The 15,029-nt window shown below is 43.2% G+C and overlaps 1 protein-coding gene across 1 annotated transcript; it reads left to right on the top strand.

Annotated features, from left to right (window-relative positions):
- The first annotated feature begins 305 nt into the window (after window positions 1–305).
- On the top strand, window positions 306–13,652 carry LOC137803996 (matrix metalloproteinase-15-like). The gene is made up of 10 exons (XM_068602912.1): window positions 306–1,077; window positions 2,498–2,646; window positions 3,604–3,726; window positions 3,817–4,139; window positions 4,741–4,902; window positions 7,681–8,090; window positions 8,345–8,483; window positions 9,679–9,829; window positions 9,990–10,105; window positions 10,974–13,652. The coding sequence occupies exons 1-10, from the start codon at window positions 955–957 to the stop codon at window positions 11,447–11,449; spliced, it is 2,172 nt and encodes a 723-aa protein (XP_068459013.1). The 5' UTR covers window positions 306–954; the 3' UTR covers window positions 11,450–13,652.
- The last annotated feature ends 1,377 nt before the right edge of the window (window positions 13,653–15,029 follow it).

Genomic DNA, 15,029 nt, shown 5'->3' with positions numbered 1-15,029 from the left:
CTTGGTAGATGTATGTGAAAGAGTAATGTAATAGTTGTCATGTTGAATGTATTGATTAACAGGTATACAAATCCAACATTGTGTGTGTGTGTGTTTTTGTTTTGTTTAATCAAATAAAGTCCACACATCGAAAGCAAACTTGCCTCTTGCTCCTCGTGTCTCATGTGGACCAGCAGCTCGTGTTTTCCTGTAGTTTCCAGTAACAACAGCAGAGGTCCTACTGGCCTTCCGGTGCGCCACTAGGACCCTCTGTGCTCTCTGTTCTCTGTTCTCTGGAAACCGCTTCAGATCTTTTATAAGATCTCCTTCCACTCAGCTGTTCGATGGCGGTCTCTCAAATATTTACACAACGCGTTTCCGCTGCGAGATAAAAGTGGAAGACGTGTGTTGGTGCTAAACACTGGAGGTGAAACCCGAGCGCTGGCACTTTGTGGCGATTTTTTTTTGTTTCTTTTGCCGTGTGCAACAAACATTACGCAGCAAGTTAGTCACTTTTCGGAAAACTAACTACAGAGCCCGTGTCCGCTCAAAGTGAAGGAGGCTTCTCGTCGTGCTGCGGAGCGGAGCAGCCATTGAAGGACGTCGGAAAGGGGCAAGGTCTAGTTCCTCTGCCCGCCGGCTGCAGTCTGAGCTGGTTGCATGAACACTTGGATGAGCCATGAGGCTGCTGGCCCAGGACGCATCGGACTGCCCTCAACCGGGAATGGACTAGTACAATTTTGATGCATGGTTGTTTTTTTCTCCGAGGGTTTACAAATGCACCTTTTATTTGCGTCACATATTTTTAGTTTTCTTCTTCTGAGGAGGAGCGGACCCCAGTAATGAGCGGATAGCCCACTTGTTGCGGAGGTTTTTGTGAAGTCCCGCAGCACTTTGTCCTGTATCCTTGCCTGCTGGAGGAAGTTGCTTGGCTGTTTTCTGTCATCACTCTGCAACAAGTACAGGCAGCACATCATGAGGAAGACGGCATCCAAACAACCCTGGACTCAGACCTTCATCACGCTGTCGTCCTTGGTGTCGCTGGCCCTGTGCAGCGCAGCGGCGGATGTCCCGCAGGAGGAAGGCTTCAGCGCCGAGGTACACTCCGCAGTTTCCATGTCAATCCTCCAAATATATTCCATTTATGGTATTTGTCATAATATTTATATAAAGGAAATTTTGTACGCAATGTATTCCATAAATATAACTTTCCATAGGCTGTGAGTGCAGATCTTCATGTTTGTTTTGGTAAAACGTCAAAGCACCAGGTGGGCTGTTGCACTGCAGGGATGTCCTTTGACCTTTCGACCTTTTTATTAAAGCTATCAATCATTCACAAACTGTTTGTACACCAGTTACAGATAGATTATAGTATCTTATTAAGTGGCAATACCCTGATGATTGATCTTTAATAGGGGGGTTACTATTATTCTGAGCAAATTGTCATTAGTAAGGTGACAAAGTATGTATTTTTAAATTTGCATGCATTGTGCAATTTTTTCAATCCATAATAGTGGAACATAGTTTGTTTTAGTGAACAACTAATTCCATTAATGTGTATGCCCTTTTACTATATTTGCCATAATGTCATGAATATAAAGATGTCAGAATATGACAATATAGATTTGATCTACTTCCTACGGAGGCTTTGCTGCTCTTCTTTCATGTTCCCGCTTGTTAAACAGCCCACTCTCATGGTGCATTGGTTGAGACTTGTCATGCTATGCAGACATGGTCTTTCTCTGAAGGATTTACTCTGAGTGTGTGCATACATTAAGTGTGTGTGCGTGTGTGTGTGTGTGTGTGTGTGTGTGTGTGTGTGTGTGTGTGTGTGTCTTTGCTCCTGGCATGTGTTCATCCTGTACATGCATGAACATGTGAGTCCCATGATCCAGCTGTGTGAGAGGGCCTGCAGTGTTGTTTTTGCGCTCTGCTGTTGAGGCTTCAGAAAGGGCGAAACTCAAAACTTCACAGAGGTTCCCCCCCGCCCGCCCGCCTCCCAGAGCCATCGTCCCGTTTCCCTGGTTACGTGGCTCTGAACGCTCAACCTCCCTGTCGGCAAATACGAAAACAAAGAGAGGAAATCTAGCATGTGTCATCCGACTGTCAGCCTTTTAAACCATCATTTGAAGGACACACACATGCAGAGTTTTGTGTTTATGTTGGATGCTCCAGTAGAGACATACAGTTTGATTATTGTCCTTTTAGTTCCCCTGTTTCCACTTCTTCCTCTAGTCTCCTCTTCTCATCTTGGCTGTCAGTCAGGAGAAGGCGAGAGGAATGAGAGAGCAGGAATGTCGTAATGTTAATGGAAGCCATCTGGTTTCTATCTCTTCTTTCTCGTTTCTTTTAACTCCTCAGATGCTCTTTCAGTCATTAGACAGCGGATGAGCACAACATTGTGGCTGTCATATTTAGTAATACAGCATGCAGCGCACGCTCATGAAAACCGACATGTGTTAAGCCACTTCTCACCAGCGAGACGATGCAAAACTGACTCCCCGCTTTGTCCTCTCAGGCGTGGCTTCGTAAGTTCGGCTACCTGTCTCAGGCGAGCAGTCAGATGTCCACCATGCAGTCGGCTCAGATTCTGTCCAAAGCCATCAGCGACATGCAGCGCTTCTATGGCCTCGACGTGACTGGAGTGATGGACCCTGCCACTGTTGTGTAAGCTTTTTATTGTTGTGTAGCCACGTTGTATTTCTGCAGGATGTTGGTGTCAAAGACATGCAGCATTACTTGACATTTGTGTGCTGTCACAACAAACTGAATTCAAAGATGTTGCAGGATCTTTTAAAGAATTCAAGATGTATATTTTTTCCATTAATTGTCTTTTTATTTATTTTTTTTCTTAAGTGTCATGTTTTCTGTACATTCGGTGGTATACTTGGAATGAGATGCCACGAATTTCAGTTTGTCATCTAAGAATTCTGTGCAACAAACCAGGCATCGGGAAGCAATTTGTTTCTGAGCATTGGCTTTTCCCCATCACATAATAACATTGTCAGATTAATGTGTTTGTATTACCAGTGGCTGCTAAAACAGTGCCAGCTTGTAATAACTTTTTCTGCCCATAAGGTTTGAATTATAGTCTTATTTTGCTTATATCGCATCTTGACTAATGAGGTGAGTCAAGGTATTGTGTCATAAACTCACATTTATTGGAAAAATTAAGCTAAGCTAACAGGCTACTGGCTGCAGCCTCATTATGAGAATAGGCCTACAGTTATGAAAGTTGTAAGAATCTTCTCATCTAATGCTGAACAAAAAATACTTGATATTTAGTCCTTTTTAACTTTTTTAGTCCTGAGAAAAGACTAAAATACAATGTTAAATATCGCCGGCAAGTCTTGGCTGAGAAAAAGTCTTGCCAAGAAAAATGATTAGAAATTACAGTTAAAAACAAAAATGAAAAAATCTACAGCAAAGAGTCGAGAAATTGAGCTGATGGCCATGAGGAAATGGCAATTATGATGCACTCACTTTTTGTTTTTGCAGCTAACTGTGTGTGTGTGTGTGTGTGTGTGTGTGTGTGTGTGTGTGTGTGTGTGTGTATGTGTGTGTGTGTGTGTGCGTGTGTGTGTATGTGTGTGTGTGTGTGCGTGTGTGTGTATGTGTGTGTAGGGCAATGCGTCGGCCTCGCTGTGGCCTCCCGGACAGAAAAGCGGAGGAGATGGATGATGGCGCGAGAAAGAAACGCTACGCTCTCACTGGACAGCAGTGGAGCAAAGACCACATCACTTACAGGTTTATAGACTTGAAACCTATAAAAAAAAAAGCAAATGGAAAAGCAGAATGTTTAACACACCGACTCTTAACTTTTTCTTCTGGCTCCAGTATAATGAACCAGCAAATCCCCTCCTCGCTGGGCGAGGAGCGGACGTACGATGCTATCCGCAAGGCCTTTGACGCGTGGAGGCGGGTCACGCCGCTCACCTTTGAGGAGTTACCTGCTGAAAACAACATCCGCATCAACAGCAGCAAGGCAGAGCTCGCTGACATCCTCTTACTGTTTGCCTCTGGTTTCCATGGTGACATGTCTCTGTTTGACGGCGAGGGAGGGTCGCTGGCTCACGCCTACTACCCCGGACCGGGAATCGGTGGGGATACACACTTTGATGCTGATGAGCCTTGGACACTGGAAAACCACAACCCAAAAGGTTAGTGGGTGGATTTCTCGTGGGAATTGAACCTGTGACTTTCTGGTAGTGGCATAATCTTTCCCACCATCAGCTGGTAATCTGTGGTCTTGTCTCTCCTGGTCAACTGGGCTGCAACCTAAAGGGTTCACTGGGTGCATGTCAATGACTTGATGTGATGCCAGCATCGTTCAATCTAACCGACTGATTAGCTTTGTTCCAATAATGTCTTAACTCAATTCAATTTGAGCGTTTCTTCACCTTTAAACACCATCTTTATAGTGGACTCATGATGCAAAATGGTGGAGCGGTTCATATTGTGAGTTTCAGAAATGTTGCAAGTTTTACAGCAGAATAGATTAATGAGACATAATGCCTCTTTGGTTCATTTATGTCGAATACAGCACAACAATATAGATTAAAACATATCATATTCTATGTATTTGATGTCTGTAAGTGTGGGATGCTGCTACTACGACAAAAAAAATTCTCCTTGGGGATTAATGAGTACTTTTCATTCATTCATTTTCATTCATTCATGTATTATGATCATTACTGTAACTCTCCTCTGTTGCATGTTCATTTACTCAAATATGTACACACTGTGTGTGTGTCACTGCAGGTATAGACCTCTTCCTGGTTGCGGTCCATGAACTTGGTCATGCTTTGGGTCTGGAGCACTCGGATAACCCAAGTGCCATAATGGCTCCTTTCTACCAGTGGATTCACACACACAACTTCACACTGCATGACGATGACATCAGAGGAATACAGTACATATACGGTAAGAAGCACACACACCACTGCTACACCTGTTGAAGCCACTGTATTTATTTTACATGCCACCAACAGAATTTGGACTGAACAACCAGCGAGTCCTATAATTTTGAGTATTTTCCAGCAGCTAATACAAAGATACATGCCTTCTTTCTGAAAGACAGCAAACTCACCTGCAGGGAGACAACACAGTGTGTAAAATCACTGTGAGGTTGAAGTGCGGAATGTCAGATGTAATGTGATGTTAGATCACACTATCACACCGAGACACTTTCAAATGAAACCAAGTTTGTGAAGAAGCTTTGTGCCAACTGCACGCAGACATCAGGGAAACCTCCCTCAAATCAGCATGAAGCACATCATTCAGATGTTCTCATGCCGTCCCTGCGTGAATGGATGGCATTGTTACGTGACAGAAGACATATTTGTGTGAATGTGTGCGCGCGTGTGCGTGTGTGTGTGTGTGTGTGCGCGCGTGTGTGCGCGCTCGTTGGCTGGAGGAAGGGCTCATGTGGGTATTGGTGAGCTCGATGTAGTTGTTGGACTCTTTCTGCTGTGGCTCTGTTAAAGAGATGTAATTACAGCCCAAACACTCCTTCATGTCCTAAATTGCAGACATTCATTACAGACCTTGTTTAGACTGAATGACAGATTCATGATTTATTTCGCTTTAGACAAAAAATATGTTTGTTATTTTGATGCATTTCTTTACTGTCCATTGGGTTGTCCTCTGATATCACATAACCGATTTAAAAGATACACATTGGCCTGTTGAGCTGCATACACTCGACATCTGCACCAGAGTAAACTAGAGGTTTTAGAAAATATATGTGACTAATTTCGCTGCTGTAAGTAAATGTTTTGCCTGAAATTACACAGTAATTCCTTTTATCAAACAGACCTAAAGGACTGTTTTAGAGTAAAGCTCAACATTGCACGAGAAAAGAGACCTGAAGTGTTTAAATAGAAACCAACTCAGCATAAACTTTGTTGGGAGGACTAAACATTTCAGTTCTTTTGTAGAGGTTTGTATGCCTTAACTCTTTAGGTAAGAGACATAAAATCTCAAGAGTAAAAGTCAGTTATATACAAACTTGGGAATAATATAGTAATTCTTAGTATTTAAATACTTTGTATTTTATACACTAATATTGCTTTAAGTCTGTGTCTTGATCAATATTTTCCTATTATTGTACAACTTGGCAGTTCTACTCAGCTTTTGCATCCTTCAGCAACATGTTTATGACTTTTGTTTTTCTTTTATGGCCCGCAGCTTTAGTGTTTTGGTTTACTCTCATCGGCCTCTTTTTCGACAATAGTAAGCAGCTGTTAGCAGCTAACTAGCTTTAACAACCCTCTACCTGCACAGCACTAAACAGCAGACAAGTCAAGTGAGAGTATCCTGACGTCCTGTCGTACGATCTGGTACTCTTGTCACACCGCTGCAGACAGTCAGGACCTGCAGCCTCTGATGTCGTGATCCCTCTCTTGTACTCCGATGCCCCGTGTTTACGAGGTCTGTCCTCGAGCACACAAAAGAACACTTTAAATAAGATGCTCGTGGAAATAAGTTTTGTTGACTGAGACTAAAACAACCGATTTGTTGCCCAACAGACTAAGAAGGGGCAACCCTCCTGTTCATCACTCTTCCTGAAAGCCGCGGAAAAGGCTGCTGAACAATGCAATTCTGTCTATGTTCGTTTTAAATATAATTTGATTTGCCATGTATGTACAGTGTATGGCTATAAATATATATTCATACATCCATTATCCGAATCACTTATCCTGTTTAGGGAGCCGATCCCTGCTGTCGTCGGGCAAAGGCAGGGTACACCTGGACAAGTCGGCAGTATATCACAGGGCAATGAATATATAATTATTTTTAGTATATTTTTGCTGCAAAGCGGAGTGGATTCCAACAAAACCAAAGTCTGTTTCCTGTGTGTTAAACATGCAATTATAATACAGCATCTTATCTCATTTCATCCTAAAACAAAGTAGATGTTGAACTCAGTGGAGCATTCAGTAGCTAAAGAGATAGATGTTTCCATCAGGTGTTGGTAGAGACCCTTTCTGCTCACTAGCTTTCACGAGCTAGGGAGCTTTCCAAGGCTCTGAAATACTGTATACTAATATGTAATTCATTATGCGTGAAAGGAAACTGAGACTCATAATCAAACCGAATGGAAACTGGTTGCATCAATTTAAAAAGGACCACAAGAAGTCATTTTAATTCTGTCCCATCATTTACAGACTGCCATAATGCTGCTTTAAGACACAAAAAAAACGACTTCACAGTCTCTGGCAGATTGCTGATTGAACACACATCGATAGCTGAGTCACTGGCCAACATCAGCCCTCATATATTCCGAGCAGTATTTTTGGCTCAGTGTAACTCAATACGTCTTCAAGCCCATCAGCTGTCCGTACATATTACATAACTGGCTGTAACTGTGTGTTTTCCTCTCTTAGCAACCAGCAGGGTTGATTTTTCCAAAGAGCAGCAGCACAGTCGCAGTCAATCAAGTGAGCTTATAGCCGCTCCACGTAATGGAAAACTAGGTTTTCTTTGTGTGAAGGAGAGATAGTGATATAGGAGACATTGTGAGGAAAATGGATACAAGAATAAAAGTAGATTGGGGTTTAATGCAACACTGAGGGGTTGGGGGAATTATTACATTTCAGATGGAATGTGTCGCATTTCAGGTAAAAATATGAGGGGAAAAACAAAGCATTTTAACTGTAGACGTTTCTTAGCCGAGGCTCTGCGTCTTTTCATTCTCAGGCCCCCCTCTCCCCGGTGTTACTCCACCGACTTCTCCTCCGATCCTTGACGACAAGCCCAAAGACGACTCCCCCACATCCCCTTCTCCTCCTAAAGATGTACCCACCTCTTCTCTTCCCGGCGTCCCTCCACACGAATCCCCCGACCCGACCGACGGCATCCCAAATCCGCCGGCCCCTCCGGAACTGAGTCCCAGCACTACTTCACCTCCTGTCCTCCCCACGTCCGCCCCCACCGACTCACAGCCTGAGCCGGAACCTGTCACCCCGCACGTTAGAAAAGATGTCCCGCCCCCTCGGCCTCCTGCGCCTCCCCGACCTCCCAAGCTGCCGGACAACCATGCCCCCGATATCTGTGACGGGGACTTTGATACGGTGACCATGTTGAGGGGGGAGATGTTTGTTTTCAAGGTGAGAAGTAAAACATTACTGATCATGTTTGTGAGTGTTTATTTCAAAGAGTTTGCTGTGGATTGGACAGCTGTTGTGGATCAAGGAGCATGTCACTGATGTTTTTAACTCCGCTGACCTACTTGACAGGAGTTGGAGAAATCTATGAACTAACACAAACTTACTCAGAGTCAAAACAACATTCCCGTCATGCAAGCGGAAGTAAACAAGAAATCATCCTGATGAAAGATAACAAGATTATTTTGCTTGTACAGGGTCGCTGGTTCTGGCGTGTGCGAAGGAACCGGGTGTTGGATAACTACCCCATGCCGATATCTGTCTTCTGGGTCGGCCTGCCGAGTGACATCGACGCGGCCTATGAACGCCACGATGGAAAATTTGTCTTCTTTAAAGGTATACCAAAGCTGTTGAACTGTTGAACTCTCACTTTGCAAACACAGCATCCACATGTTACGTCACAACCTTCTTAGAAGACCTTTCTGAGTTTTTTAAAGGCTCAGGGTGTTGGTTAAGGGCAGCTCATGCAGCTGGTTAGTTTCTGCAATGTTTTCAGCTAGTTTACCCTGACGCAAAGCTGGAGCCAACTTGGAGCAGTTTGTTTTCTACAAACAGGAAAAAAGGGGAGTGAGACACAGATCTGTGCTTTCATTAAAACAGTGCAAACTCAGCATTGTTTGGTCCTCCACACGAATGTGACTCACAAGGATATGCTGATAATTCAACACAGCTATAACTATCAGTATCTGGCAGAAAAACACACAAAGAAAAGTATGATTTCCTGTTTCAACATGTTGACAATATAACTGCAGATGGAGGCTATTGAGTCTGTGTGTCTTTGCATGTGTGTGTGTAACTGCGTCCCAGACTGTTTGACTGTTTGTATCTGCCTTGAATGAGGTCTGTGCAGCGTGGCGGCTGTTGCAGGCCCAATAAGTGTCTCACGCCAGCTGAGCCCCAAAAGGCCTCATAAGAAAGGTGGAGGATTGCATCAGCCTTCCTAGCGCGCTCCAGATGTTCACAGCCGCAGAGCTTTCACTTTTACAATCGTACGGTGATTTGTCATGCTTTTCAGGATCTCTTGCGCTTTTGATCACAGATTTTTTTTTTTTTTTTGAGGCGTTAGTTAACATCCATAGATGATGTCATTATTCCTTCTTTTTTTACGTTCTTGAGAGGTTTATGGAAAGCTGCTCGAGCGGATTTTGAGGAACACATTTTTGCATTTTCTCCAAAGAATTTTCGCATAGTTGATTAACCTTGCAGAAATGTTAAAACACAAACTTAGCCATTAGAGTTCAGTAAAATACATTGCAATTCAGCAGATCTCTGGCAGTGGAGGTGGAAAGTGGCTGAAAAGTGTATCCAAAGGTTAGGATTAGAGAAGAATTTGGACTCCACATGAGGAAAATAAGTATTATACCCACCATTCTGTCTCGCTTATCCTTACTGCTCTATTCTGGAGTGAGTAAACCCCAAACCCTCTTTGGCAATTGCTTCTGCTCTATTGCTTTTTCCCTCTCTAATTAACTTACTCTTATATTTTCCCTTGGGTAACAAACATTACAACTCGATACTTTTGCCCCTGCAGATGATAGATACTGGGTGTTCAGGGAGGCGGATGTGCTGCCGGGATACCCACAGCCCTTACATGGGTACGGACAAGGAGTTCCTGCACACAAGATTGACACAGCAATCTGGTGGGAGCCCAACGGACACACGTACTTCTTCAGTGGGGACAGGTACACTATATTACAGACAGACACAGATGCATGCAACAGGATTTTTACACATTTAATCATAACACGAGGAATTAGGACGATGGTTGGAGTCCATTACTCTCCATATCTAAAACTGTATGGCTCTATATTTGTCTTACTACATCTTACTGTCTGTGTGTAGATACTGGCGTTACAATGAGGAGACCCGCACCACAGACCGTGACTTCCCCAAGCCAATCAACCGATGGGGCAGGATACCTCCATCGCCCAAAGGAGCCTTCCTCAGCGATGACGGCGGTAAATAAAGACTTTCACTTCAGCAAATACAGCCTTTATTTGGACGAAAGAAACTGCTGCTGTTTTAGAATTACATCAGACATCAAACGCTGTACATCCAGTATTGACAGCAGGGGAATGACATGAGTAAGTGAGTGAGGAGGGAGAGAAAGAGAGAAAGGTTAGAGGGGTGAAATTGGATGTGTAAGAGACAGAGAGGGAAAAAATAATTTTAGGCTGCAGCAAGCAGAACAGAGAGAAGGGTGAGGGGATGAAGGGAGGAATGAGAGCTCTGGTTTGAGGGTTGGCACTTTCTTTCTTTTGGAAATTAGATTTGTGGCAGAGCTGCTCTAAATGCACTCCGTAACAGTCAGATCTCATCTCTACCCAGAATGTATCTGCAAGTCTGGTTTGCACTGCAGAGCTAACTTAGTTCAATAAATGTACCCAAATACCAAGAGGAGTATTTGTACTTCTCGCATGTCATCGGTTTCTTGTTGTTTGCCATTAACACTACCTCTCCAAAAGCTTTGAAGCAACAGTTTGACATCTTGGTAAATAGACATTTTTGCTTTCTTGCCGAGAGTAAGATTGGAAGATTGATATCCCTCTCATATCTGTACAGTAAATACAAAGACAGCATGCAGACTGGAAACAGGTAGAAACAGCCATCCTGGCTCTTTCATCCCTAAATGATATGTTTGAGTGTAGTTTCAAAAGCCCCACCTGTAAACCTCTCCCTATTTGGAAGTCCTTATTGTCACTCAGTGACAAGTTCAGAGCCAAGCCACCAAATATCAACACTGCACATGTTCTACAGTATATTTACATCATAATTGTACATTAATTGGATAAGTTCTTTTTTTTTTTTTTTTTTCCTCTTATGCAGCTTACACCTACTTCTACAAAGGCACCAATTACTGGAGGTTTGACAACCGCAAGACAGAAGCAGAGAAAGGCTACCCTCGCTCCATCCTGAAGGATTTCATGGGCTGTACGGGAGCCTCCGACCCCAAGCCCGATACAGACGCTGAGCAGGAACCAAAAGATAAACCAGTCAACCCCTCAGACCGAGGCAAAGACGAGCACAAAGAGCCAGACATGGGCCGAGACAAAGACAAAAAAGAGGAAGACCAATCCTCTCAACCTGACAGCACAGAGGAGGAGGAGGACAACGAGGTGAACGTGGTCGTGACGGTGGCCAACAATGAATCGAAGGTCATGACCCTGATCATGGTGATTGTTCCTCTGGCCCTCATCCTGTGCATCCTCGTCCTAATCTACACTATCCTCAAGACTCTGCAGAACAAAGAGACCCCGAGGGCCTTGGTGCACTGCAAGCGTTCGTTGCAGGACTGGGTGTGAGGCACAGAATGAGAAGAGATAGAGCGGGTATTCATCATTTGGTAAAGTCGTTGCAGGCGTCAGATTTTGTACTTATGGCTCTGACGCAGTACTTCAGTCTAAAAAAGCAAAGGATGAGTCACCGTTTTGGGCCCCATTCATTGTGAGAACTTTTATTGCTAATGTGAAATAATGCAAACGTGGTAAAATCGGTGCCTGTAGAGCTGCAGTGTACGTTTCCTTCTACTGGCTCTTGAAGTTAATCTCCTTTGTGCCTTCCAAATGTCTGAAAGGGTACTTCTATTTCTTAAAGAAAAATCACGTTATGTTCCATCACAGCTTTAAAAAAAAATGTGTCAGCCGCCATAGTACTATGGAAGACACACGACACACTAGGAAGGTTCGATTCATTCTAATTGTACAGAGGACGGGCCAGTGATTTATTTGTAGTATAAATGCAGACAAAGTCAATAATGCACATACATTACAAGCACACATATTGTACATACACACAAACATGAGTGCTTATGGCTAAAAGATTAACGACACAAAAACATGCATTAATATGAACGAGTCTTCCATCTGAGTGGCTATGGTGCCTCAACCAATCTCGAAATTTCACAGATAATTTGCACTTTTGAATCTATCTTTTGTCGCTTTTGTTTTGCTGAGGTTGCTTCACTGCAAATATGTCTGAGTGTGTGTGTGTGTGTGTTTTTGTGCTTATTAAACACACAGACACTAGTAGAAGAAGCACATCCTTCGACCAGCGCAGGAATGTCAGACAGCTGTGTGCGTCCATGACCACAGATCTCCCACTGAGCCCATTATGTCTGCCCTCTCTCACACACTCACGCACCAACATCACATGATCTCAAAAAAAAAACTCTTAACTGCACTCATGTGTGCATGCATGTCCACATATTGGAGACACACACGCACAGACCAAGACATAGAGACCACTTGCCCAAACAAAGGCACATAGTTTTTTTGCACATAGACACAAAGGCTCCAGCCTCCCCTCCTCCCACCAGAGCCTCGATAACTGGTCTGACTACACCACTAAAACACAATCCCAGTGGAGACACATTGATATACGCCTGGTGCCAGGGCTGGGAATTAACACAACAGAGGGGGATTTATTCACACTTAAAGAGAAGATTTAAAAAGTGCTGTGGTATTTTACAAACAATATCCATCTCAGCTTGACCCGTCAAGTTTTTCATGCTAAATAACATCAAAGCAAATTAAGTGAACATGGGAGAAGCCTGCAGGCCAAAGTGGAATGGGTGAGGGTCTGGTTTCCATTAAGCCCACATGCTGCTGATTTATTAGTGTCGGCCATGAGGAGAGGAGAGAAGGGAGTTGGGCGGGAAATGCAAAAAGAAGGAGGTATAAAATATAATGGTGGGGAGAAAGGGGAAATGAGAGAATGAGATGACGAAGGAAAGAAAGAAAATGGGGGAAGGGGAGAGGGAGGGCTCTGCCAAAATGTCCTTGCCAGTTTTCTCTGGAAAAGGAGGAGCAATGGAAAGAGGGAGGAAGGATCTCTGAGAGGAACAGCGCTGGCGTTGTGCCTCCTGACCTAGATTTGGACACTAAGTCCACGCCTCCTTTTCAAGTCTTCTTGTTTTTGCTCAATTAGCTGTCATGAGCTGTAAATGACTTCCTTTGCGACCCGCGACTCCCTCCCTTATCTGTCCTTCTCTCCAATTATTCTTTTGTTTTTCCATTTTAAATCTAACTTTTTGTCTCATTACTGTACCTTTCCACACTAATGCGCTCACAGATGTATTCATTTTCTTCTCCACTCCTGTAAAGTTAGCTCAAGCATTTAAAAGCTACACAAACATCTGCATAAAGTGTTCATTGAGTCTCGATTATCTTTCTGTCTGTCTCTACCTTTTTTGTGTGGGTAAAGTCCCTATTGACATGCTAATCAAGTACTTTTGATTGTGCCTATATTTTCTTTATGCCCATATTGTGCCTTTTTTTCTGTGAATAATAGGGTGGCTTTTTTTTTTACTATAAATAGCACAAGGGAAAATCTTTAAAAAATGTGTTTCTTTCCTTTTTTAATTCTAATTACTTGTAGTTATGTAAATTGTGTTTTTGTTCAGGTTTTCTGTTAGAACAATATTAGATAATCACAACTTTGATGCATGCAGGGCATGTTCTGTAAGGCCTGTGCACTCCTGTGTAGAGTATGTTAAAGTTTTCACAATAAAACCTACAGCTAAAAGCAACACAAGTCTTTGCTGCAGTTTTTGCCTTCACGTTATAGTAACTGCACACCTTTTATCCGCTGTGCAAATGCCAAGTTCAAGGGGTTCATTCTACTTTTGACCACAAGAGGGAGTGGTTTCTGAGGACAAAATCTTAATGTTCAGCATTTTCAGCACAATAAACACAAGCAATGATGATACATTAAAGTTAAAGCTCATGCAAAAACAAGTCCGTGTTCACAGATGCAGGGCTGGAATGCACCTGCTCTTAAACACTGTACATACGGACAATTTGGAGCTAGTTGTACTTGTTGAGCAATTTCCATTAATACTCTATTTTAATAGTTTAAAAAAGTCCATATACTTCATAGAGAAATAGTGAATGATCTGAGTACATATCGCACCAACCTGACCTTTGTAGATGGGAGGGAGGGATGGTTGAAGAGGTGTGTGTGTGTGTGTGTGTGTGTGTGTGTGTGTGTGTGTGTGAGAGAGAGAGAGAGAGAGAGAGAGAGAGAGAGAGAGAGAGAGAGAGAGAGAGAGAGAGAGAGAGAGAGAGAGAGAGAGAGAGAGAGAGAGAGAGCACCTTCCTGAATGTCTTTATGTCAGAGGTAATCAGGATTAGCTTCCATCACAGGTCATCCACTACAGCTTTACCTCTGCATCTTTCTCTTTCCTCCATTCTTCATACTCTTTGTTTTTCTTTGCTTTGCAGTTCATTGTTTAAACATCAATACATGTAACCAAAACATGAATAGTGCAAACAACTTTGGTTTCCTAAGAAGGTTTTCCAGAATTAGTACAGTTGTTCAGTTTGCACACATTCACCCTCACGCTCTTCCTTTCCCATGAGTCTGAGTTCAAACCGCCCTTGTCCTCTGTCTTGTCCAGATGTTCAATTAGGATTGAGGCCATTATGGTGGTGGTGCCATATTCCAGTCATGGGCCAAGGGTCTGTGTCATCGACCTGCTCTGACAGCTTATCCCCTGCTGAGCTGATAATGGGATCTGCCCGCTGCATCATCAGCACCATGAATTGTTCTGTAGTTCTCAAATACAACACCAGGCCCAACTGGAGGGCAGATGAGATCCAGGTGAATGTGTTTTCACCTGCTCCTGGCTTTCTGTTTTTCTGTCTATCAAACGTATTTCCACATAATTTACCCTGACTGAGGCTAACGCAGGTTGTTTGTGTGTAACCACAGGAACCTTTTCATCACAGCAGCTCTTCTCTCAATGTTCACTGTCAAACAATCATAAAATAAGTACTTTGATCTTTTTTTTTTCAGAATTACAGATAATAAAATGTCTGCACATCCTGCGTTTAAATCCTATTTAAGTCAAATTAAGCAGTATTAACTGCAAGATGTACACCC

This window comes from Clinocottus analis, unplaced genomic scaffold, assembly GCF_023055335.1.
Source record: "Clinocottus analis isolate CAN_PGR_092001 unplaced genomic scaffold, fCliAna1.0.p SCAF_6, whole genome shotgun sequence".
Taxonomy (NCBI): Eukaryota; Metazoa; Chordata; class Actinopteri; order Perciformes; family Cottidae; genus Clinocottus; species Clinocottus analis.
This window is presented reverse-complemented; position numbering and strand designations above follow the sequence as displayed.